The sequence below is a fragment of the Aulonocara sp. 'chitande type north' Nkhata Bay genome, linkage group LG16 (genome assembly GCF_057382095.1).
Source record: "Aulonocara sp. 'chitande type north' Nkhata Bay isolate Kocher_YH1m ecotype deep benthic linkage group LG16, A_spYH_male_GT1.1, whole genome shotgun sequence".
NCBI lineage: Eukaryota > Metazoa > Chordata > Actinopteri > Cichliformes > Cichlidae > Aulonocara > Aulonocara sp. 'chitande type north' Nkhata Bay.
Genome location: NC_141359.1, coordinates 35,038,096 through 35,063,888, shown reverse-complemented (window position 1 = coordinate 35,063,888; position 25,793 = coordinate 35,038,096). Strand labels below are relative to the sequence as shown.

General features: G+C 41.6%; 1 protein-coding gene and 1 long non-coding RNA gene across 21 annotated transcripts in view; one reads left to right on the top strand and one right to left on the bottom strand.

The window, feature by feature from the left end:
* Positions 1-25,793, bottom strand: part of tns1b (tensin 1b) — a 190,554-nt gene that overhangs the window by 52,983 nt on the left and 111,778 nt on the right. For all 19 annotated transcript variants that reach the window (XM_086267183.1, XM_086267187.1, XM_086267180.1 and 16 more), the window contains 2 exons: positions 10,653-10,694; positions 2,965-3,014 (listed from right to left, as the gene is read on the bottom strand). In XM_086267183.1, coding sequence (XP_086123309.1) covers positions 2,965-3,014; positions 10,653-10,694 — 92 coding nt within the window. The remainder of the gene's footprint in view (positions 1-2,964; positions 3,015-10,652; positions 10,695-25,793) is intronic.
* Positions 1-25,793, top strand: part of LOC147311993 (uncharacterized) — a 130,450-nt gene that overhangs the window by 104,304 nt on the left and 353 nt on the right. Inside the window, exon 4 of one of the 2 annotated variants that reach the window (XR_015125421.1) lies at positions 330-457. This is a non-coding gene — a long non-coding RNA (uncharacterized LOC147311993). Of the gene's footprint in view, positions 1-329; positions 1,006-25,793 lie in introns of those variants that run through there. The other variant, XR_015125420.1, reaches the window with a different exon arrangement.

The window sequence follows — 25,793 nt, the reverse complement described above, 5'->3', positions numbered from 1 at the left end:
TTGCAATCAGAGTTGATCTGAAATTTGTTAATTGATATATTCTGTTGTATTGCCAAATATTTGCCAAAAAGATTGTTGATCAGGTTTTGTGGGTTTTTATTAGAAGAATCATCACGTGCAAGATTTATGCAATATTGCTGTGAATATACGCAAGTTACATTTTTTTCTAATTTCCTTGCAGATGTCTGGATTTGGTTTAGTTATATGGGCTGAAGTCATTTTGCAGGCTGAGATGTAGAGCCGTACAGGCGTCCTCTGCGACTCACCGTCTCACTAGCAATAAACAGACCTCAACTGATCAAACCTCTTTCCGACTTTTGCCTTTGCAGAAAAATATCAACCATAAAGAGGCTATAAAGAAGTGAAGTGGGTGAAGTGAAGGTGGGGAGTGAGTTGAAGAGGTTGCAGGAGAGGTGCCTGGAGCCAGACTGCAGCATATTTCCCACATTTGTCAGCTGTGAGTAGCCCCTGAGGAAATTGCTCATATGTCTGGGAGAGGGGATCGCTCCAGCTTTACTGTTCAAATACTGTAACCTGCTCTTTTCTGTACATCTGGAGCCACTCAAAACATGCTTACTGGAAATTATTCATCACTTCAGATAAAAGAAATTGATATGTCGCACATGTCTCTACTGTGCTGAGACAGAAGTCTTATCAAGTTTTTGAAAATATTTCTTTAAACCTGCATCTCCTCTTTCCCACCATTTCCTTTTCACTCTCTTGCATCTCCTTGTGTATGCCTCTCACCTCTGAGTGCAGTCAAAGCCAATATACTGTAGACCTGTGGTTTGGTCCCATTCCAGATTCACCAGCATGTGTTGACCGGCTGAGTGCCAACCTGCTTCTCATCAGCTGAAGAGATTAAGTGATTGCTCCTTTTCTGCATACCGCATTTGACGAATGACGCATTATCTCTGCATGCTCAATTTCAGTGCTGCACTGATCTCGTTTGTCAATTCAGACAAACACTGAACCTTTTTTTTCCTAAATCCAGAAACCTTAGACATTTAACTGTTAAAAAAAATCCCCCAAGATATCTGCAATAAAAGTCAACAACCGGGATTTCCATGGTTTCTTCCATTCAAAATACGGAGCACCCTACTTGACTTCAGCTTATAATCATACTTGTCATACTTCCTGATGGGTATAAACATATTACCACATATTTTCTCATGACCCAAAAGGTCAATTGGCTCGTCCAAGTTAAACTCGCTACTTAGACTGATTTGACCTTTTCTATTATTAATATTTTGAGTTTCTTAAGCAAACGACTTAACACCATGCGCTATTCATTTTTTCTCTGCATTAGTTACAGATGCTTTTCACCTCTATATGTTAAATATTATATAAACGTGATGCAGAAGGAATAGTTCACAATGACAAATTGTAATATAAGACCGCCAAGCTCCCAGGGATTTAAGCCCATTTTAGCTTGTTTTGGTTGTCCAGCAACAGGCAACTGTTTTCAGGAGAGACTTATTGTATATTCCCTTTCCAGCACCAAACAGTAAACAGATAAAAGTAATAAATATCTTTTTTACCAGTTAAATATTTCAGTGCTTCCCTAGAAGGTGATGAAGACAAAAATACACCTGAAAATGGTTACATTTGTATACCTATACCGATAAACCATCGTAAATCCCAAAAAGTTGATTCTGTTCATCTGGACGTAGCGTCGTCAGTCCCTGAAGAATTCACTTGGATGAGTGACGAATCATTTCTCCCACTCAAAACGCTACGTCCAGATGAACAGAATCAACTTACCGGATTTATCCTTACCGGGGTGATTCAGCATGGATCAAGACAAACTATCTTAAAGTTAGGTAGTTTGAACATTTGCTTCGAATGAGAGCAAAAGAAAACAAACTCAGTGCTTCTTTTTTGCAAGTAGCATGTCTAAAAGTCTTCAGTTGAAAGATCTGTGCACCACATTTCAGAATCAGAGAACTTATGTAATAATATCTGCAATGTTGCATGACCACAGCTGTCAAATTAACCTGTCACTGTAGATGTGTTATGATATGTTATGTTTACCACAAGTGAGAATTGTGGTTTTCTTTAGCTTTGATAAAAAAATAAAATAATACTAAACATGTTGTCTACACTACCTAGTTATTTAAACTAAGTAGGTAGGTAGTATTACCCAAACACTTTTATTTGTAGGCTTAGAGGACGGCGTAGCAACACAAACCTCCACGCAAATAAAAAGTGTGATCATAGGAATGTACCAAACCTGTCTGAACCCAGAGTTTGACTGGATTAGTTAATTTAGCGGGAGGATTACATCAGACAACTGTCAATGATTCTGATGTTAGGCACTTAAAAATGTTTTCCTTTATATGGATGGAAATCAGGTGTAATCCTCTCAGTAAATGAACTCACACGTTCTCTGCATGGGCTGTTAAACATGCTGATGTTCCAGATGTTGAACTGTTTTTATTACCTCATATCATCTAGGTGAATTGCTGCGAGGGAGCCAAACTGTCATTCAAGCTTCGCACAGCACACAGTTGTGTTGTGCCATCAAGTCTGACACATTAATTACACAACTGACAACATGTGTGACTCCCTGAGGACCGAGGCTGACACCAGATATCTTTATGTCCAACAACACACCGAGCGGTCCAGTTCAACAGCGGGGCATGTTGCTTTTACAGTGTCCCCTGGTAAAAATCGGCCAATATCACATTACATCTAAACTTTTCATTTTCAGATTCCTCACATTATCAAGCAGGATGCAGAGAACGCACAGAGCTAAGCCTGATATTTATTTCACCCCCCCCCCTTTATTATAAATCTGCACTTTTGCTGGAAGCAGGAGAGATCGTTTTCTAAAATAATTAAACAAACGCAGCCTGATAATCCAAATGAAGCCTTTTATGGGAAACGTGGAGAGAAGGGAGGAAAAGTAGGAAAACTCAAAACTGATGAGGAGGACAGGAGACAAGAAAGAAGGGAAGCTACCTCGATGGCCTGCGCCGTGACTCCATGCTCTTTGAGGATTTTGTTGAGCCCTGCAATCACAAAGAAAAACTTTATTAGTATTCTTTGCATGCACACAAAGATGTTTCTCAACAAGCTGTTAAAAACATTCATACACCAAATAAGGAAATCAGTTAAAGAGACGTTCGAATTATTAAAATGACGCTTCACAGTCATCCATGTAACCAGCTCAGCCTTGCTGGTAAATTTGAATCTTCTGAAATTTGGAAAATAATGGAGCCTTTGATTTTACAGATTACAGCAGAGCATAAATGTAAATCATAATTATTGTAGCTGTAGCAGAATCACAGACTGGTTAGAGAGGTCCGTGGGATGCATCCCAGTGAGAATCAGAAGAATGCTGCACACACAACAACTTGTCAATCACTAACTAAAGCACTACCTACTTTACCCTCTTATTTTCCTCTAATAGAGACCATAATTTACAAAATAAGCATTATGTTGTACTGAGTAAGACTTGAAACTAGTGGTTGAGGTCATAAACTCATCAGTAAAGTGTTTACTGTAGTCAGCAATCAAAATGGTAAATGACCTGTATTTGTATAGTGCTTTACGAGTCCCTAAGGACCCCAAAGCACTTTACACATCCAGTCATCCACCCATTCACACACACATTCACACACTGGTGATGGCAAGCTTCATTGTAGCCACAGCCACCCTGGGGCGCACTGACAGAGGCGAGGCTGCCGGACACCAGCGCCACCGGACCCTCTGACCACCACCAGTAGGCAACGGGTGAAGTGTCTTGCCCAAGTACACAACGACCGAGACTGTTCAAGCCAGGGCTCGAACCGGCAACCTTCCGATTACAAGGCGAAGTCCCAACTCTTGAGCCACGATCGCCCCGGCAAAAGAGTCGAGCATAATTTTCCTGTACACTTTTATATAACCAAATATCTTATATTTAGAGACAGCATGTGCCTCTCACACATATCAGTACTGAGATATATGTTGTGTGATATCTGGACTTTATTTCTTTATTATTTAAAAGAAAATTGATGCTCGATGTAATTTAGAGATGTGTTATGGCATCATTTGCACTCCCCTCAGCGCTGTCCGCAGCACATGTAATAGGAGCAGCAACACAACTATTTGTGGAAACCGAGGAAAGAATGACTGCATCACTTCCCCTTTTACTATAATTTCAACATACCGCATGTAGATCTTTAAAGAAAACAATCCTGAAAATTCAGAATCAGCCAATCAGGCTTCAATCTGTGGAGTAGCTGAGGTAATGATACTAACAGAAAACTCCGACGACCTTCACCTCGACACGGCAGATCTTCTTACTGCTCAAATGAGACTGTAAACGCGTGCTCGAGCCAGCTGTCTCCAGTCCTGTGATGTTATACTGTCTAACAGGCAGTTAGAGTTTGAAATAGTTTTCATCCCTTTAGAAAATAAACACTCTGAAAGACAAAGATCTGATCACTGCTGCAGAGTGTGTATTATACCTTAGGAAGGGAAGGAGGGGGAAGTCTCTTATATGAAGCTGTGTAGCGCCATGTGAGAACAGCTTCACATGGCACCTTCATAGAGCAAAGCAGAGGAAGTGTGGCTGAAAGTGACCGGCTGTGTTTGGCTCCACTAAGCCTGGCCCGCCTCGCCCCCCCCACTCAGACCAGCTTGAGGAGGGGGGTCAGAGGGCACGTGGACTTATTCACTCTCCTGTGATGTTTGGGTCACATGTACACAGGAAGGGGCTGTTATCCGTCATCATCCATTATATCAGATTGGCTGGCTAACCATCAGTGTCAAGAGCACCACTGACCTTCCTGTATGAGCATTAGTCTGCTCTGCTCTCCTAACAGCCGACTGTCGCTGAGTGAAGAACTGACACTCTGTTAGAAATGTGAAACCTTTTCTCATGTTTCATATAATAGTCTAAAAGGTTTCTAAACAGGAGACTCAGGTTGAGATTGTGCTTGTCTGTTTATGATTTTTTTTTAGAAAATCTTTATGCAAAAGTATCCTGGGCCATGATGGTACAGGAAACAGATGGAAACTCCAGACAGAGGACCTTCTTTCTACTCTGTTCGATTAAGTTTTATTTATACAGCGCCAAATCACAACAACAGTCACCTCAAGGTGCTTTACATTGTAAGGTAAGACCCCACAATAATACAAAGAAATCCCAGCAATCAAACGACTGCCTATGAGCAAGCACTTTGCTGACAGTGGGAAGGAAAAACTCCCTTTTAACAGGAAGAAACCTCCAGCAGGATCAGGCTCAGGGTTGGCGGCCATCTATAAGGCGACAGCTAACCACTGAGCCACCAAAACAGATATGTCAATAGTCAGGGCTAAGCATGACCTTTTGCTCCATTTTCCCATTACTACACCTTCTGCTGATGCACAAATACTACACACCAGTAGAATTAAAAACAACAGGTTCATAAAAATACACATTTAAGAAAAATAAAAAGTAGGACTAAATAAGATCGAGGGTAGAAAAACTGAACACAACAGAAAGCTTCACTTTCAGAGATCCTGGTTCCCCTAATAGCAGCTTCCACGTCCCCGTACCAGAGCATTTAACCGGGAAATTGCATTTTTATCACCGTGGAAGGCTTTCACTAGATCAACTGGTGATAAATGACATTAAAGCATCTGTGGGGAGGTTACTTAACTCTGGTCCAACGTTAAAACCTCCTAAATTCTTGGGAAATCAAACCTTACAGTTATTATCTGGCATTTCAACATCCCACAGCATCAAATACCAACGTTCTGCCAGAAGTGGCTTGCATCCTTTGAGCTTGAATATACCAGCTGCAGCAATATTATACACAAAGGGAAAAAGTCCCCTTTGAAAGCAAAGATACGCCTCTGCAGCGTCCTTAAAAAATTATGCTTACCCAGTTTGTTTTAACATGACAACCTTTATGAGCATCCAGATGTGATGGGTTGGGAGTGAGCACTGTCTCTATGTTGCTACAACCTGGTGTGTTACATCACCAACACTAAAAGGACAAACAGCTTTGACAAAACAGTGTTATTCGACACCCCAAGAGAGAGTTTAACCATTATTTGGTGAATCTGGAGATTCTAACAAGTATCTGTATTAATTGTGACATTGGAGGGCCGTGAATGCGTACGCATACATAGGCACAAACACAAACATATCAGACGATGGGGTATTTTCCCAGAACGGCCCGTTTGTTTTGATAAATGCTTTGCTTCCCTCCCCTCGATTCTGCAGCCCAAATGTTCACATGAGTCAGTTGCCCAACTGAGGTGACACAAAGCAAATCCACCCCCCACTCTGTCTGCACTTTGGACTAAGTGCTTCAACATGTTGCAAGGGGCTCCAAAGCACAGCGAGTCACCAGAGGAGGACAGAGATGAATGGAGAGAAACGACCCAAAAGAGAGGGTTCAAAGACAAACGCAGAGCGTGAAGAGGGCTGAGTGTTTGTGCCGAGCGGTGCTGAGGGAGTTACCGCGCATCAGGGTCAGGAAAAGCCCAAGCGTTTCTTGAGGTAAAGGGACGCCAACACGGGACACGGAGCCACCAGCATGCAAGCGAAAAAGTCTTAATTAGAGACTGCCAGAGAGCTGTCGTTTATATTGTGCTGCAAAGACGGCGGTTAATTCATAGTTTTTGCTTCAAATTAGTCTGAATTGTTGTGCAGAGGATTTTATGAGCCACGAGATTTAAGTTAAACTGCAACCATCTGGGAGAGTAAAGGCGCTGCATTGAAGCCAGGGTCAGCAATAAGACAATAACTTTCACTGTGGTCACATTGATGTTTCTGCCTCTGAAAAACTCAAAGACATCATGATGTGTGACGAGTTCATGAATGGAGGGTCTGCAGGAGCACATTGGAGTAGCTTAACAGAATGAAAGAAGAAAATAATCTTAACAAGCAACAGTTTCCCAAAGTTAAAGACGTTAAGCTCCTAAACACGACACAATCCACATCCCATCTCCTTTGGGAACTTCCATCAGGGAGGAGGAGGAAGAAGCAAGGTAGTGGGTAAAGAGGAGGAGGAGGAGGAGGTGGGAATTAGAGTGGGGGGTCCTCCAGGCCCTGTTTCCAGATGAAAAACATCTGGGGAGGTTGACTTTACAAGCAGGCCATACAAATTAACCATCTGAGAAAGAGTGAGGCAGTAAGGGAGGAAGGGGGGGAGGGAGGGAAAAGACGTTGGGGGCTTGTAAAAGTCTGCGAAGGAGACAAAAACTTTTTCTATGACAAAGAAGAAAAAAACATTGAGCGTGGAAAGAGAAGAAGCAACAAGAGCCGCTTTTAGCCAAATCCTTCATTCATCGCATCCTACCTTCCTGAAAAGGTAGCCCGTACTCCATCGCCATGCCCCCCTCAGAGAGGAGAGCCGCCTCCTAAAAGACCCTCCTCGGTTCATCTCTGGAGAGCTCCCGCTGCCTCTCCCTGCTCTGTGTCCGGCAGTGAACTTCCCTCTAAGAAACCTCTCCCTTTTCTCTGACAGCAGAGGAGCAGAAGAAGAAGAAGGAAAGCAGAAAAAAAAGGGCTCTATTTTGGGCCGTAGCCTGCAGCGGGCCACTACATGCTCGAGGTCGGGGCAGACTCCTCCACAGAGCTCCTCGTCCCGTTCCTTCTGTCCTCTGTGTGCTCTCCCTTCCCTCTCTTTCTCTGCCGTTGGCCACCCTCCCCCCTCCGCCTCGTTATCTCTCTCTTCCCCCCGCATTCAACTTTTCCCTCCCTCCCTCGCTCCCATGTCTCTTTCTCATCTTTGCATGGATCTAAATTGCTAAGCCTTTCCGTCTCTTTAGCCAAACATGTGGGAACTGATGCATGTTTGTAGACATAAACACACACAAGTCAGCTGAGTGGAGCTGCTCACTGCTGCACGTCCTAAGTCATAACCGTACAAATATAACCACGTGCCTTTTTTTGTGTGTCATCTTATCAACTTTCTCACACGAGAAGCTGAGGATCGAAGGCAGGGGGATCTGTCGGGGAAGTGAAATCAGAAAAAGAAGTAAAATGATGCAGCTTAAAAATTAATACTGATTAAAGAAAAACAGCCAAGATGTTCATAGCAGAAAAGAAAAACAAAGCTCAAGCAGAAACTGATGCAGGTCTTGTTGTCACAAGATAAATCTCTGTGATGCTCCAAGGCGATGAGGCGTGGCCAAACATCCGCCACACGTCACTGTGTAACCACACAGCAAATGCCCATGACAAGACAGCAGCAGCTGCACTTGCACACAAACAGACACTCGAGCACATACAGTCCACTCTGTACAGACATGTGATCATACAGTAAGCATAAAACAGCAACTCGTCTAATCACACACTTACGCCGAGGGTGTGATTCAGACTTTGGCCCTCGTTTAAGGTGCTGACCAAACTGTGCCGGACTGGGAAAAACTCACAAGACTTTTAAAAGACTGTCTCAAGTGACTGAAGGATAACATGGGAAACGCCAATATAAGCAGCCACACACACCATTCCCAAAAAGGCACACAGCTCTGTTTGTGTGTATTTTTGGTCCTTGTGGGGAAAGCGGGCACTCGGCTTTGGGTGGCAACTCTAAATTGGTTACTCGATCCTTCCTTTCTCAGACAAAATACAACTCGCAGGAAGTCGTGTTGGAGACAAATAGTGCCCAGTGAGTCCAAAGCAAACATGTACCACCCTTATTTTTGAGTGCTTTGTCAGAACATCAAAATTTATTGTTCTCAAGGAGTTGGCAAAAAGAACCAACAATCATATCAACTCTTCTGAAACTCTAACAATAACAAAAAAAATGTGTTTAAAATACATTACTACCCAATGCTACCTGTGGAGTCTGGGCTGAAAACCAGCATGTCCAAATACTCCAGCAGTCACAGACAAAAACGCAAGGTTTAAAAATACTGGAAGTTGTTCATATCTGCTAATGTAGCTGCAGCACTGAGCCCAGTGTTGCATGAATGCATAGACATTAGATGGTCACGCCTCAAAACTTCCATCCAGTCCACACACTGAGCCCCCAGACTGGAGGTTTGTGTCAAACAGTGTATGCAGTGAAAATTGAGGGTCTCCTTGTTTCACACGTCCTTACTGATTCATATTTAAAGCTTAGAGGGGGTGAAGGAGGCATAAGTCACACTTTTGTTGTTAAGTTGTGACCGTTCATCTCATTAACCCGGTAACCCAGAGTCTAACATCTCATGTGTAAATGAACCATGCCAGCACCTTGCATAAAACAATGCAAGCTACAGCTCCACACTTGATACTCAACACAATTTATTAAACAGATAATAATATTTATCTGATCCACAACTCATTTTATAAACTCACTTTAGCTGCAGATGCTTCAGTTACATTTTAAAAGAGTTTATACTACAGTAAACAGACAAAACCTTTTTAAAAATAGTTAGCGGGCCGTGCGGCTGCCTGTGCTGGGCTTATCTCGCTCACGCTGCGTAAGCTGAACATCACTCAGATGTCGTAGTGGAGATGAAGGATGCCAGAATTCACGTGCCACAGACACTTGTCTTTTCACTAAACACATCCACAATTTTTCCCCAAAATATTTCCATGTTATGTTACCATCTAGCTTTACTCCAGAATATTTCAAATGCAAATATTGAACTTTGTAACCTGCATCATATATTTTAATATAAATCGACTAATATTCAGTGATGCAGTATTATCGATAAAGCAACAACGTGATATATTAAGTAATTAAAATCATCTACAGCTTCAACATTAAATTGATTAAACACATTATTAAATCAGCAACTATGATTCAATAAAAACACGGACGTGAGTCAGAAGAAAGTACTTTTACTTTACGTACTTTAAGTACAATTTGAAGCTCAAACTTGTACCATTCAGTAGAATTACGACTTTTTCTTAAGGGGCCATAGGCCTCTGCACGAGCCTCAAAAAATGCACGCCTGCTACGCTCCAGGTGCACAGGAGAAGGTGCAAACAGACTTTGCATTCCAGCACACTGCACTGGTCACATTAGCGTAACCCAAGTGCTTCTTGGCACAGGTTGCCAATCAACGGCCTTGCAGGTAACCGCTCTATGCAGTTTTTTGTTCTACTCCAGATGTACTCGTGTCAGTCCAGCAGCTAAACTGTCTGAATATATTCTTTTAAAGAAAATAAGGACTACTTGGATGTAGGGTCGAAGGATGTGTCATACAGACACCATCTTTGGTGTTACGGGGTTCGACGATAGATTTCAACTGGGTATTATTTAATGTTTCTGTTTTGATGAATCAAAGACAACCAAAAGCAACCAAGAGTCCACTTAGCTGTTTGGTACAGCAATGTGGCTTGATGCCCAGAAAAGAACTTCCTGTTTGATATGATTTAATGTTTGTGTTCTGAAAAGATAACGTGATATCATCTGGCGCAAATATGTGTTTTTGTTGTGGACGATGGATGTGAGATATTGTTTAAAAATATCTCATGAATGAGTGGGATTTTGATCTCAACAGGCCCTGCTGTGCATCAAGTGTAGACTTAATCTGGCTTTTCTGAAGTATTTATTATAATGAATGTCCTTCATGGCAGCTGGGAAACCATCCACTCATACTTTATACCTTTTCTACATCAAGTATGTCTGACCTCTCAGCCAAGGCTGCAGAGGCAGATCCATCAGCTCCTTCATTAGTCTAACCAAGCAAGAAGAATGGACCTGCGAAAAATCAGCAGGTAAACTCACCATGGTGTCTACATGTTTGAGAGGGAGGTCACTGCTCGGCGCCTGTTCAGAAACGACAAAAAGAGACAGACAGTGAGATCAACACCTGCCGATACGCTTCAAACAGTTGACTTCGTGAGATGTTATGTTGTGTCATCGGGTGTTTACGCTATGCTCAGAGCCATTCCTTGCCCTAATGTGGCCTGGAGTGGAGTAGAACTCCACCTTGAATGTGTGGGACCATCTATAATCCTTCTGTGCAAATATTTACACAAAGAGACAGGTCTGCTTCCATTAGCCAAGACCAGAGAGTCCAGCCGAGGAACTCTCTTTTTCAACACCATATACAGCTATGGAGAGAGAGAGTGTCAGGAAAGACAAAGGAGAGGAAAAAAGGGGCACTGTGGGACAAGAAACCAGAAGAAAGTGGTGGGAAGGGGTTGATGGACATGCTAAGAAAAAAAAAAAAACACAGGAACAATCAGACAGATGAAGAAACAGGATTTGGGGTACAGAGAGGAAAAGATGGCAGAGAGGAGAAGAAGAAAACAGAGCAATCTGTGACGTCATGAGCTTGTGTGGGCTCCACTAACCTCAGACTAACACGCACATGTGCATGGAACTAAATGAGGCCTAAAATGCATCATAGCATTTGAAGATCCACGCTGCTGTGGATTTTTATGCAGAGATGTTCATTACCTGACTGTTTCAACACCAGTAAAAAAAAAAAAAAAGAAAAAAGAAGAGTCCAAAGTTTCAATACTCTGCACTGAAAGTTGGGTTTGCTCATTTTTTCACATTTTTTCATGTTCTGGAGATCATGAGCCTGTTCGGACTTTAGACAGCATTAGGGTAAATAGCAGGAAGATCTGAACTTTAAATACTGGCAGTACCAGTTGCTGCATATCATTCTGCATCTCTCAATCCCTAAATGTCCTCTTTCTCTTCACTCTAAGTATGGAAAAATATCTTTTTAAATTCTCAAAACCATGGAAATAACCTAAAAAATACCCACACATTAATAATAATAATGGATTGGATTTATATAGCGCTTTTCAAGGCACCCAAAGCGCTTTACAATGCCACTATTCATTCACTCTCACATTCACACACTGGTGGAGGCAAGTAGGGCTGGGCGATATATCGAGTTTTTTAAAAATATTGATATATTTTCATATGAGATATAAGATGTGACAATATCGTTTATATCGATATAGTCTATGTTACGTTATAATTATACTTGTGGAGCCGCAGGTTTGCCTCTCTTTCGTCCACTTATGTCTCTACGCAACGTTACTCGGCCTCGCCTCTCCTTCACTGAACACAACTCCCCCTCCCCCATAGCTTTACCTGCAGGCAATGACAAGATGAAAGCGGAAAATCTCCGTTAGCGAGTTACCTCGGATCGCCCCGTGCGTGGGGCTGGACGGTGTTAGCGAGCTAACCGCGCTAACGACATGCAGCCAGGAGGGGCTGCACGGCCTAAAATCCTTTCATTTTCTCAAAAATCGACAGTGCGCCTTATGTATGAATTCTGGTTGTGCTTACTGACCGCGAACCGATTTTATGTGGTACACAGCGCTCAGCAATCTGTCAAAAAATGTTTTAATATGACTTTGCTAAGCTACGGAGCTGCACCGCTTGATGGAGCCGCCTCGCGGAGTGATAGTACTGTGCTTCAACGTAATATTACCGTACTGTGTGTGTATAAGGACCACAAATGGCACCTGTTCAGAGACGTGGTGCAGCTGTGAAATCTGTCTCTTTGTTATTACGCTCATGGTCTATTAGTTTACATTTTGACTGCACAATTGTGAGCTTTTCGTTATGCACAAAAACAACATTGGACCATGATTATTTAATAAATGCTGATAATTTATTTTTGAGTAATTTCTTCATGTACATCTACGCTGTATGTAAAGAAAATGCCCATTTGACATCTGGGACACAGTGTGACTAAGAACTCTTTTTGTTCTTAACTTATGGCTTTAAAAAAAAAAAAATCGAGATATATATCTTATATCGCCATCCGAATTTTGGGTAATATGCCCAGCCCTAGAGGCAAGCTACGGTTGTAGCCACAGCTGCCCTGGGGCAGACTGACAGAAGCGAGGCTGCCATATCGCGCCATCGGCCCCTCTGGCCAACACCAGTAGGCAAGTAGGGTAAAGTGTCTTGCCCAAGGACACAACGACCAGGGCAGAGAGCCCGGGGATCGAACCGGCGACCTTCCGGTTACAGATACGCGTCCCAACCCCCTGAGCTAATGTCCTGTTTTTGGTAACAGAGCTGATACCAGAGAACAAAAAGCAATCTCCTCTCTGTAAATGCCATTAAAAGTCAAGAACGAGGAAAAATACAACTAATTCTCAGTGAATTACAATAAAAAGTCCAAAAATCCATCTTTGTCTGCCTCGTGCACAGATATAGATTCTCTTCATCACACCGAAGACACTCAAGTTTTATTGAAATTATATTTTTTAAATTTTTATATTTTTTTAACTATTGTAAAAATTAAATTGTGCAACATATGATTGCAGCGGTTCATTCTTTAATCCTGCTTGGTAGTGATCTCTGCAGAGTCCCACACAGAGAGCTGGGCTGCAACACCCAGGACGATCTGCTTCTGTAGAAACTTTCAGTGGAACATAAACAGCAAATGTAAACTGTTAATTACAGTCTGAGCGTGCAGGCCCTAGAATACAGACTCCAAACACTCAGACTAAACCGCCAAGCAGGGAGAGCACGAGAGACCTACAGTCACTGGAGTCTGCTCCAAACTGCAGCATTTATGACTGAAAGGGATTCAATTATCAGCATCGTGACTACATTTCTCTCTGTTGTACATGCAGACAGATGTTGTTTCTAAGAATGAAGGACAAGGAAACAGCAGGCTAATGTTTGAGATTCTAAATGCAGACTGTGGATTTCACTGCAAGGCCAAAATTTGCAGCCGCAGGCATTTTCACACAAATGGAGGCCATTGTGTGTAAACCCAGAAAAACACACAGAGACACAAACAATTCTCACAATGATATATTCGAACATGTGCATTTCCGCTTTGCAAGATTGCAGCCAGATGGCTGTTTTGCATCCATGTGCACGTCGTCGCTTAGAGATGCAAATAATTCAGAGAGCACGAGAAAGCCGGAGAAGTTTTGTATCAGCAAAACAGCCGACAGAGGAAGTGTTTGCAGTTTGTGTCAGTAATCTTCAAAAGAAGCATTTGAAGGGGGGCTTTGATACAGACATTACCATTTTTCTTTCTTAAATCAGGGCAATTCTTGCAGGCTGTGCACAATAAATGTCACAATTCTGAAACAAGAAACAGACCAAGCTTTCAGAAACTCCAAGACCCAAATGATTAAAAGCTTTAAATTAAACCTAAATTATCTGTCCCAGCTCGGAATTTCAGATTCAAGATCAAGAGGTCAAGTCTTCAAGCCCAGGACTGTGTACGTATTCACAGTGAAGGAAAGGCCAACCACTATCTTCTTTAAGACTAGATGTTTACCTGTGGTTCCTGGGTATTTAAAAGCAGAATTAGGAAATGGGCAAAACATTAAGCTTTCAGGCCCGTGTTCTGTGGAACCAGCTCCCAGTCCAGGACTCATCTTGTTGGGGTCTAGTTGTTTGGGGGGGGGTTTCTCTATAGGTGAGGTGACTGTTGTTGTGATTTGGCACTATACTAGTTTTATTTGCAGTCCTTATGTTGACATAGCAAGCTCTTAAGGCTGCAGCTTTAGTGCATCATGCTGTGTCATTCTGCCACATGTCTGTCAGCAGGAGCCTCTGCTGAATCAAGCCAAGCAACAAGTTGATCTGAAGCTCTCATTCGAGACGTGTTCGTATCGTTTCTTTTCTAAATCAAGAACAAAGCAGATGTAATAATTTTATTTATTTGAAGCTACAGTTTAAAACTTCAGGATCTGATTAAAGCAAGAAGATGTGGAGGATAGTAATGCATACCAGAATCCTGAATCTACTTTATAGCGAGACAGTTGTGTTTCTCATTTTGAATCACATTGGCCCATGTGACAGGGGTGCAAACTTGCAGATTTTAACTCTTAGCTGGCCTCCCTGTGCACACCGAATGAATGTGCTGTGGTCTGACAGCACACAACCGCAGGGCAGACTGCAAAAAACTCTTCAAACATAATCGTGATTAAACATAATTACAACAGATGCGAGAATAAAGACGAGAGCAAAACAAACACTCCTCTGTGGCCAAGAGCTTTGCAGCACCTGCGAGGCCAGCGTAAACACAAACCTCACAAGTATGTTAGTGTGCCCTTCTAATCGTGCCTCATGTGCCATTTCCATACAACTATTAGTCTGAGAGTGAGCCTTTGAACTTAAAATCATTTTCATCATAGATATTCAGATTTTGTGCCTCCTTTGCGCATCTCTTGCTCAGAGCTGTGTCATCATCGTGAACAAAGTCAGCTGAGGCTCATGAGAGGGGCTAAATGCAGGCCGTTGCTCTCCCACAGATCTACAAAATATTTCAGCTTTGGCTTAAAAGGAAAACAAATTCAGTATGCATGGTTTCAGAGTGAGGATATCTGGGAGGTTTCCCAGTGTCTTTGGTTAATAATAATGATAAAGATTAGTTCTAGAGCTGCTAACAGCTACATTCTGTCAACATTCATTGATCTACATGTCTCCAAACTGAACAACCTGTGTCACTTTTCTACTCCATGTTAGTTTAGAATACTTGTGCATCACCTATAACACTAAACCAAAGATTTGGCAGATTTTGCCAGAATGCCGACAGCTGACAAAAAAGTAGAAAGCTCGGCGTGATTAAACTGTTGTTTCATCCAAGGTCCTTTTATACTGACACGGTTCTTGTGGTCCAGATGGTTTCTATCAAGCATCGCAACCAAAATGAAAGACAGGCTGTAGGCTCAAAGTAAGTCAGGTGTTTGTATATTACAACAGTCAATTTAGACCTCAGACCTCCCCTTCCTCCTCCTGCTTTACTCACATTGCGGAGCAACGGTAGCTGCTATGGGAAAAGAAGCATTGTTATAAAATCTGCGGCCACTAACTACATGTTGGAGAAGTGATCTAATTTAGTTTCAAATCTGTGTTGCTTTAAATAGTTAGAGAAAGAAAGGTTTGATGCAGCACAGATGGGCAGAGGCAAATTAAAGGAATCATAATAAAATGCTTTCTAATGTTATATAATTACATATATTCTGTTTCTGAATCATCTGTTCTTCCCATTTAATATCAGATCAGACTGCCTCACGGCTCGTAACGGCTTTGTTTTGGTGGTATAAGTAAAAGTTATTATACCTGAAATGAATCTCAGTGCAGAGGAGAACTCAATGGAAACATTAGGCCAGAGTTAAAGCAGAAAGTCTTTCTGTTCTCTGCAATGTTTACAGCACAGACTGTATATAGAAGATGGATGTAGCTATTGTGCCATCACCACATGGTTGGCTAGGTGTCACTGTGAAGCCTAGAGCTGAGTATTTTGTTGTTTGGAAGCCATATCTGCCAAATAGGATTGCAGGGACACAATAGACCATCATTTAGAAAATGAATATCATCTTCTATGGTAGAAGACTTGAAAATAAAGATTGAAATCATAAACTCATCAGTAAAGTCTTTAATAAGGTTGTAAATCTAGGGAGCCAATTTTCCCACAGATTTCTATACAGCTAGAGTCGCCCCCTGCTGGCTAGCAGAAAGAACACAAGTTTAACTGACACACCAACTTCTCTTTTTATATTGGAACACTGACTACTGATGTTTTGGCTCAAGTAGAAGTTAGCATCATGTTTTTGTCATCAAACGTTAATGCCATTTGACATTGCAAATCACTTCCAGAACACAATACTCTGCTTATTCACTAACAAATTCTGAGTGAAGGAGTCTTTTAACTTAGTTACTCCCGTTCGTCTGTCCTTGTAAAAAGTGTCACGCGAAAACATACAGATGATAAAAGACCATCGACTCAGCCACGTGTTCGTCTCCTCTGAGCGCAGCACACCGTCACCCAGAGCTCTATCTGCTCCGCCACTGTGCCATGTGCTCTTTTTCACATGAACACAGTGGCTCCTTTGACCAATTTACCAAATTATAGCCCGCTGCTTTAAGGAGAGCAGAGGTATTGAGCACGCTGGGAGTTTCCTCCCATAAGGGGCAGGGAAGAACGTAGACAGTGAGCAAGAGCCTGTCGGGCAAATGACCCAGGGCTAAATATACAGCTATGCATCTTTGGAGCTCGAGACACAACCCATTTAGCCCGGCCCAGGCGGCTTAGTGTGGACAGAAGAGTGGTTAAGATCACCACTTTGGGTGTGTGAGTGTGGGTGTGAGACACAACGAGAGAGGGACGGCGTTTATACATATATATATATATATATATATATATATATATACATATACATATATACACATACATATATATACATATGGTAAATGGTAAATGGCCTGTATTTGTATAGCGCTTTTCTAGTCCCTAAGGACCCCAAAGCGCTTTACACAACCTGTCATCCACCCATTCACACACTGGTGATGGCAGCTACAATGTAGCCACAGCCACCCTGGGGCGCACTGACAGAGGCGAGGCTGCCGGACACTGGCGCCACCGGGCCCTCTGACCACCACCAGTAGGCAACGGGTGAAGTGTCTTGCCCAAGGACACAACGACCGAGACTGTCCAAGCCGGGGCTCGAACCGGCAACCTTCCGATTACAAGGCGAACTCCCAACTCTTGAGCCACGATCGCCCCATTGAGCCACATATATACACATATATATACACATACACACATATACACATATATATTAGGGGTGCAACGATACACAAAATTCACGGTTCGGTTCGGTTCGATACTTTGGTGTCACGGTTCGATATTTTTTCGATACAAAAAAAATGTTCATGCCTTTTTAATTTGTCATTTATTAAAATTATAAATATATATTTTAACTCAAAAGTACAGTTTTTAAATTTAACCCTAACCCTTGTGTGTGTTTTTTATTTTGACAGCGAATGCGCACCTGCGGACCACTTATGTGCAGCCCTGGTTATTTAGCTCGTCATATTCTGATTCTGATATTGCAGCCACAGAAATTCTTTTGTCCATGAAACCATAAAGCTGCACTTTCTTTTTGCCTTATAGTCTGATTTGTCATAACTTCTCCGTTTTGTGGTAAGCTTTTCTTTGGCTGTCACTTCTTCACCCTGACCTGTCTTATTTGGCTCAGCAGAACTAAAATATATATCTGTCTGTGAAGGTTCTCAGTCATCCAGGTCATCGTAGTCAAATATAAATCCTGCTGCTTTTACACACGGACTCACATAAGCTCAGCGATTCTCTGCGCGATCAACCTCTCACATGTTTAAGCTGCGGGAGATTTCACTTGTCATGTTTGCATAGTAAGCTAACAATTAATAAGACGATGTCAGAGGAATTGGTGCACAAATTATCATCACTCACAGATCAGTGCTGTCGCTCTCTATACACAGTTCGCGCGATTGCAAAGTGAAAGCAAAAAAACAAGCACAAATTTAAACGCGATTTCAATATGTCACATATTGACAGTGGCTCACCGATGCCAATGACATAATTACCCAGCTACATTTCTGAAAGAATGCAAAAGCATTGACATATATTTTTCTTCCTACAATAGCCCGACGGGCAGGGAAGAGATAGATTTTGGTACCCCGACTGAAAAAAATCGCTAGCTCCAGGAAGTTGGGCTAGCAATATTGCGAGCCCTGTATCTGATTGAGGAATCACTCATCTTTGGAAAAGAGAGTTTATTACAGAGAAATGTCTCTTTCCAAAATAAAAGCTATACTATCCGCTTCTTCTGGGCTATATTCTCAGCAGCATATTAAACAGCTGTCTAAATGACTCGGCTAAGGTTAGTAGCATGCTTGTTGTTTTGGTCTTTGCACTAGGATGATGTCGGCGTAAATGTGCAGTCATATTCGTTGTGTTCCCACTAGTGCTTTCAGGTTAATCTCGTTGAAATGACCTTAACGCCACAACACGGCAAATCTCCGTTAACGAGCTACCGCCGATCGCCCCGTGCATGGGGCTAGACGGCCAACACGTTAACGAGCTAACTGCGCTAACACACTAGTTCCCACCCATGTAATTAAGCATTGCATGGCACATCCAACATACTGTTTTACTTTAGTCCATGACTGCTTACCTTCAGGGTCATACAAACCAAAATAATTCCAAACGCCAGATCTGAATGAGGGTGGGGGAGGTCCATGTTGTAAGGAGAGCTTAACTTCTGTCTCGCTAGCTTGCCCTGCGCTCTTCCTTCTGACGATGCTGTCTGTGTTGAGCGCTCAGTGAATCTGCGTTCGACTACTCCGCCTAGGCTGCACTGTCGACCCTAGGCGGAGTAGTCAAACGCAGATTCACTGAGCGCTCAACACAGACAGCATAGTCAGAAGGAAAGTTGATAAAATAAATTACAAATTTTGTATTGTTCGATACATATGCGTACCAAACCGAAAGCACTGTATCGAACGGTTCAATATCGATACGAATATCGTTGCACCCCTAATATACACACACACACACATATATATATATATATATATATATATATATATATATATATGTGTGTGTGTGTGTGTGTGTGTGTGTGTGTGTATATATGAGTCAGGCTCAGGGAGTGCCCCTCATCCTGTTGCCCTTTTCTCTCTGACTGGACAGCTTTTTTTCAGGACTTGCTTTCTTTGGAAACCTTGAAGAACACACACCACATGCATTGGCTGCGCCGTAGCTAGGCACCCGCGCTGCTCCCTGTCTTTACACTGCATTTTGGACTACATCCCACACAGAGCTTAGCGGCCTTAGATGTCCCTGTGTTTCAGCTAAGCTGCTGAATGATACAAAAAACTCATTTTACTTTGATGAGAAGCTATGCAGCAGCATTCCTTGGCAGCGAGATGAAACGTTAAATGCATGATCTGAAACTATCCACATTACACTAAAACGTACCGTCAAAGGACCTAATTTGCAGAGGAGGAAATGCATTCCAAAGCAACCAAAAAAACCTCATTAGTAAGACTGATGAATGCTATCTAGAACAGATAAAATAAAATACTACACCATGATTGCTTGATGCTCTAGAGTGGCCACTTACGGTCTCAAATTACATTCAATTTGAAAATAAATTCAGTTGTTGGAAACCAGGTGTTGGCACCATCAGGATATCACTCTCAGTTTGAAAAGTCAATAAAAACTGAATATATCTAATTGCTCTCCTCCAATGTCATAAAGGCTTCAGCACTATGAGTGACACAGACTGTCTGATATGACACCAAACACCTGTAAAGTGTCTTGTGCAACAGTGCCTTCTAGTGGCGATAAGCACAAACTGTAGATCTGGACACAACGATGGTGGCTCACCTGATGCAGTTGTACAGTTACGAAAAGTTACATCTGTTAAATCTGCATTTATACACATATTTCTAAATAAATGTACATTTACAGTCAGCGTTTCCCCCTACTTCCAGGTGCTAATGCAAGTTATGATCAAGTTGATGTTTGACAATAACCTAAAAAAGGCAATCTCCTGATGTTGGTTTCCTATGTTTTCAGTAAAAATCAGCCATTATGCATACAGACATGTAAAATATACACACATCTGCATAGGATAGAAGCACATTAAGGGCCAGTAACTCCCCAATCAGTACTTTATTAATAAGAGGCCTTTCTGCATACAATAACATAACATCAAAGCAAAAAAACCTGATTCCAAATTTGTACGATGGTGCAAAACAACCTGCAATGAGTCATTTTCTGTTATTTTTTATTTTTTGTTCATAGGAGAATTGCACAGAATCGAAATACAACAAACAACAACAACATGGCACCGCTGAAAGTTAAAAACGGTAATACAGACTTATAGCCAAGCTCTCCTACTTCATCAACAACAGCACACACACACAGACACACAGCTGTGCCTCTCTCATGCTCCATGCTCCTTCATCTGCAGCGTTCACATAGCCACGTCCCAGAAATGTAAACACATTGCTGAGGAGGCAGGGCCTGTGTGCATCTAAGGTTGGGGTTAAAGTTGGAGTGTGTATGCTTGTTCTCAGTTCCTCCCCCTTTGGGGTTAGGCCCTAACATGCCAGGGATCCCTGAGGACCCGGGGTAAAACAGAGCGGCCGGTCCTTGCTGTGGGAAAAACCCTTGAGCCGGCCGTGACCCTAAACCACCCCTGACATCGCTCTGTTTCCTCACCCCCCGCCTGTCCCTGCTCCTACTGATACGGACCTGGCCGCTCGCTCCGTTATGTAACCACAAGCCTTTTCTAACATGTGCGAGAGGGGGGGAGTATGCAAAAGCATCTGCCAACTATTTTTACTTCTAACGTGTATGTGCAACGAGAGTCTAATAAGTCACGCTGTCATGGACACAAACAAAGACACACCTATTAAACAAGCTGCTTCTTCTTTTGTGCTCTAGTACGTGCTAGTACGGTAAGAGCGCAAAAATTCCATAAAAACAATGATATGTTTCTTTGGTAAGCATGTCTCATGAGGATTCAAATGTTGTAGTACATATGGTTTTTATTTATTTTCCAAAAAAATATGAAGGATTTGGTTTAGACAGCAAATTACAGAAATTATAAAATTAAAATGTGAAAACGATGTTTAATAAGTCTTTCATAGTGATGTGTTATCAACTGAACCTACGACTCTGCTCTGCTTTACTAAGATTTATAGCAACTCTGAGCTCATTGTTTAGCTGTACTATTTTGGTTCAGTCATCGCTCTCATAGCGTCATTTTCAGCTACAGGAGGCAGCTGTGTTCAGCAGAAAGAAAGCTCTTATAAACCATATTTATATTATGTTAAGTTATACAAAAAAAGGAGACTGAGACAGAAGCAAGGTGGTGACGAACAGAGGAAGAATTAACAGCTGAAAGCCAGATGTGTCCCTCTGGAGGTGCTTGAGGTTGCAGCGGATTTCCAGATCATCATGTTGCTCTGTCACTGGTGGATAAACAATATATATTTAATGCAAAGCAGGCTTTTACCTTCTGAGGTACCAGTCATAAAAGCTTAGAGACCAATTGGTGACCTCTGGTTGCTAGGGAAAAATGTGTATTCCCCAAGTGATTGGCAAGTGGGCACAAAGAGGGTGCAAACTGCAACTGTTGGAATCAGTTCCCTAACCAATTAGCAATCGGAATACACATTCTTCTCTAACTGCATGTAGTTGCAAGGGGGTTGCAGACCAGTTTGTGGCCCTGTGTGATTGTGGTGTTTTTCACAGTAATCAAACTTCTTTTATTATTTCAACAGAAATTGCTGCTGTATAAAAGACATGAGGTCCAGGTCAAAGACACGATGTTGGTTAGAAGCATCACTCCCAGATAGGTCTGTTTTTAGGTAAAGTGAGCAAACTTTATAACCAGATTTTATCTGATTTAGTTTTTACATCCCGTTGATCACTGAAATTTAAGTTAATTTATACATTCTTCAAAGTAGCTGCCCAAATAAGTGTCCACAATATGCTTACCTAGAATGTTTCTTTGATAATTGAATAATAGATAATAGAATGATAGTAGAATGTTATCATGCTAATACAGCTTATTCTGATATTTAGGCATTTTGTTACAACTCCACTTACTGAAAAGATTAAAACATCACTAGGAAAAAAGTTGTGTTCTCACCAAATTATTTATTACTCAACATGTGAGGGAACAAGATGTAGGCGTGGCTAAAAACAGATTGTTAAGACTATGGTCAGGGGAAAAGGAAACCAATGCTGACTGCTTGTAAAGAGAAGCTAACTGTGGCAGTCTTATTGTGTTAACACAAATCACCCAACCAGACTCCCTACTAAGTATGGCATTGTCTGTGTAAAACTATTGAGGGATAACTGTCAGGATTTTTCAAGTAAAGATGGTCTATTTTGGTTTTAGCCATCAAACATGCTGATTTCCTTCGGGATTAATAAAGAATTCTGATTCTGATTATTAATAGCAACAAAACTAAAGCAGTCATAAAAAAACCATAGATTTTCTGAAGGATATATTGGCATCTTATACCTTGCAGTTACTGAGTGACCATAATCTAAACTGACAGTCTTCATACTGTGTTTTCCAACACTGGTAAAAATAAATAACTGCTTAGCGTGCAAAAAAAGTCCATTCTGGTAATCAGGTCAGAGTGAACAGAACTGGAAATACTTGGACTGCAGCTACTAAGTTTGTGGGATGACTTCATAAAACTGCAATTTATAAGCCACTGTTCAATTGTAATTCACCATTGTAAACCAAAAGGCTCAGTTATTTTCAGTGTATCAGTTACAAGTATACTGGTATATACTTTTGGTGCATTATACATTTTGCTTTGCAATTTGATGCAAAGCAACCAAACTTGTATGAGCTTTAAAATGTTATATGTTCACATAAAAGAACTGAATCTCTAGAACATGCACACTGCATTTGGATTGGAATTCTATGGAACTGGATAGAAAAAGCATGAAAGTTACTTTCTCCTAGTTGTTTAACAACCATCTCCTTAGGGAATTCACTCTGAGCAGTATGTAACTAATTCTTCTTACTGTCTAAACCAAAGTGCCGGAAGAGGAAAAACTTGACCATGATGTCCTATCTTTCACACAGCATCTTTATGTAATATCCACTTCAAACACCAATGCATTATGCTTTAGTTGGCTCTCAGTCCAATGTTAAACATGCCTATTTTATGTTTTAGTTCCTGCTTTCCCAGGGCTCTGCGAACATTCTGTAATTTGTAACCGGATCCCTGGTTGCTGCTTGTATACACAGCGTAACACAGGGCACATCGGGGAAATATGTGTGGTTCTAAACACAGCACTAATTGGACCACATCTACACCATCTTTGCCCTGCAGTTACTCATTACTCAGCGTTGTCCTGGCCCTGTTCCCTGACTACACAAGACCTATATTAAAAAAAATGGTGGATGACGTAGGTGTTAGTGGTTTATGGTTCTCTGAGTGTGTGCATATCTTTACTTGCGAGAACAAATGTGCAGCCTATCTCACCGGTGAGAACACCTAACATCTCCACGACAGCCCACATACCCTCATCTAAGGGCTGTGCAAAATAAAACTGATTCCTGGCAACATGAGCTCAACATGAGGGAATATCTGAGGAATGCTCCCAGCATGTTCTACGGCACACTGTGCACCCCTCAGTTGCTGTCATCTTCAACAGTTGAAGATATCTGAAACGCACATCATCACTTACAGTAAATGTTGGCATTACCTTCCAGCCGTGGGCTGAATCATTTCAAATTCACTCCAGAGGTAGTCACCAGTATATTGCTACAACATACTAAAATCACTAAGCACCAATTTCACAGTATCATTGACTTAATGCTGGTGCTGTTAAGTTTTATTCATATCTACTAAATTATTACTCTAACCGTTCATCTGGCTTTATCATCCACAGTTTGATTGAGACCAGAATAAAAATAAGTACATTTAAAAGCTGCATCTATCCAGCTTAGTTCACACAGTGCCCTGCACACTGTTGGACTAGCTTTGTGCTGTGCCCTTAAACCAGTTGCTATGGAGACAGATTTACCTTAAGCAATGAGAAAAGTCGATTCTCTTAACACTTAAATAATGGTGATAAGTCTGCACTCTTTTTTTAATGATATTTGATTAAATCAAAAGCACCACCAGTATCAAGAACAAACTTTTACTCCCAGCTGTTGTGATAACAGGTCCTTCAAAAGGGATCAGTTATGCTCATTTACAGTACAGCTCCCTACTTTTATTCTTGGTATCTCCTAGAGTAGGTCTGCGTCATTTAAAGTTCAAAATAATCATTTTTCCATCTTATACTGGGCCTTTATAGGGCCCTCGGATTCGCAGAATTGCCATAAACCTGCAGTCTATTAAATGACCACCAGGGGGCAATAGCTGTAGTTGCAAAATGACTTCGCTCCTGTAGAATATGGTGAAAATAGCCCTCGGCCCTGACCTTTGTAGACATTATCCTGATAATTTTTTTAAGGCTCAGTCACTACTTTGGGGTCACATTCAACAAACGATTACGTTCATTTTGCGAATTATTGCCATTATTAGAGTCTGAAAGGAGAATTATACAGGATGTGATGGTTGTTAGCCAATGAACATGCGGTTTGACTGTCAGCTGACCCCTTCACTCATTATATCCAATTTCAAAACACCAACCTGATTACGAGAAATCGGTCAGCTTAAGACTTTATGCGAGAAGTTCACAAACCAGTACATGACATCAGGGTAGCTACATCGCACATCTTTTATACTGTTTAAAACCAACCGGTTTTAGGTCCTCACACTTAAAGGCCACCCTGACATTCAGTGAAGTTTCTTCTGACTGGCCATTCCCCCTCAAAAAAGGTTTGAACAGCAGGACAATAGGGCCTCTGCATACCTAGTAAGGGCATTATGGATAGGCACTCTTGTTGACAGCCAGGATCCAAGAATAGAAAAAAAAAAAAAAGACTTGAAATTGAGTTTTTATACATAATAAACTCCACTTCAAATGCTCTGAAAAAAAGGCTTCGAACATCTGCAATTTCAACTCCACCTGCTGAGGAAGATCAAAGATTTCAAAAGCTCCCGCAGAACCTACTAAACACCTCATTGCAGTCATGATGATGTGGTTTAATGAAAAGCCAAAAACAAGATGCATTTGCTGTGAACCAATTTTGTTGCTTCCAAATTTTACTTTATTTTGGACATGTAAGGAATAAAAATGAGAAAAAAAAAAATCCAAATTCAAATAAAATAGTAAACTCATTAAGCACTGCTTATTTTCATCTGTAGCCGAGTAGCAGCTGCATGAGATTCATTACATAAGGAGCGCGATCATCTGGTAATAAAGTTGAATTTCTTCCAGTTGTAGCTCCTCAATCTTACTGGAATGTCTGGATTAAAAAAAACCAAAAACCTTTCTATTTTTTTTTCAGCATTTTTCTCCAACTGAGTTAATATATGGTCAATCAGAGTGTACCTGATGCAGGGCAGTAAATCACGTTGCCTTTGGCTGTGAGCAAAGGAATTCACCAAACAAGGGCTGAGGAGAGCTGACTGAGAGCACACCTCAGGCCTCGCAGGCATGCACACTCTCACGTCCACCCACACAAGCACACACACACCATCCAGTTTCCTGTCACA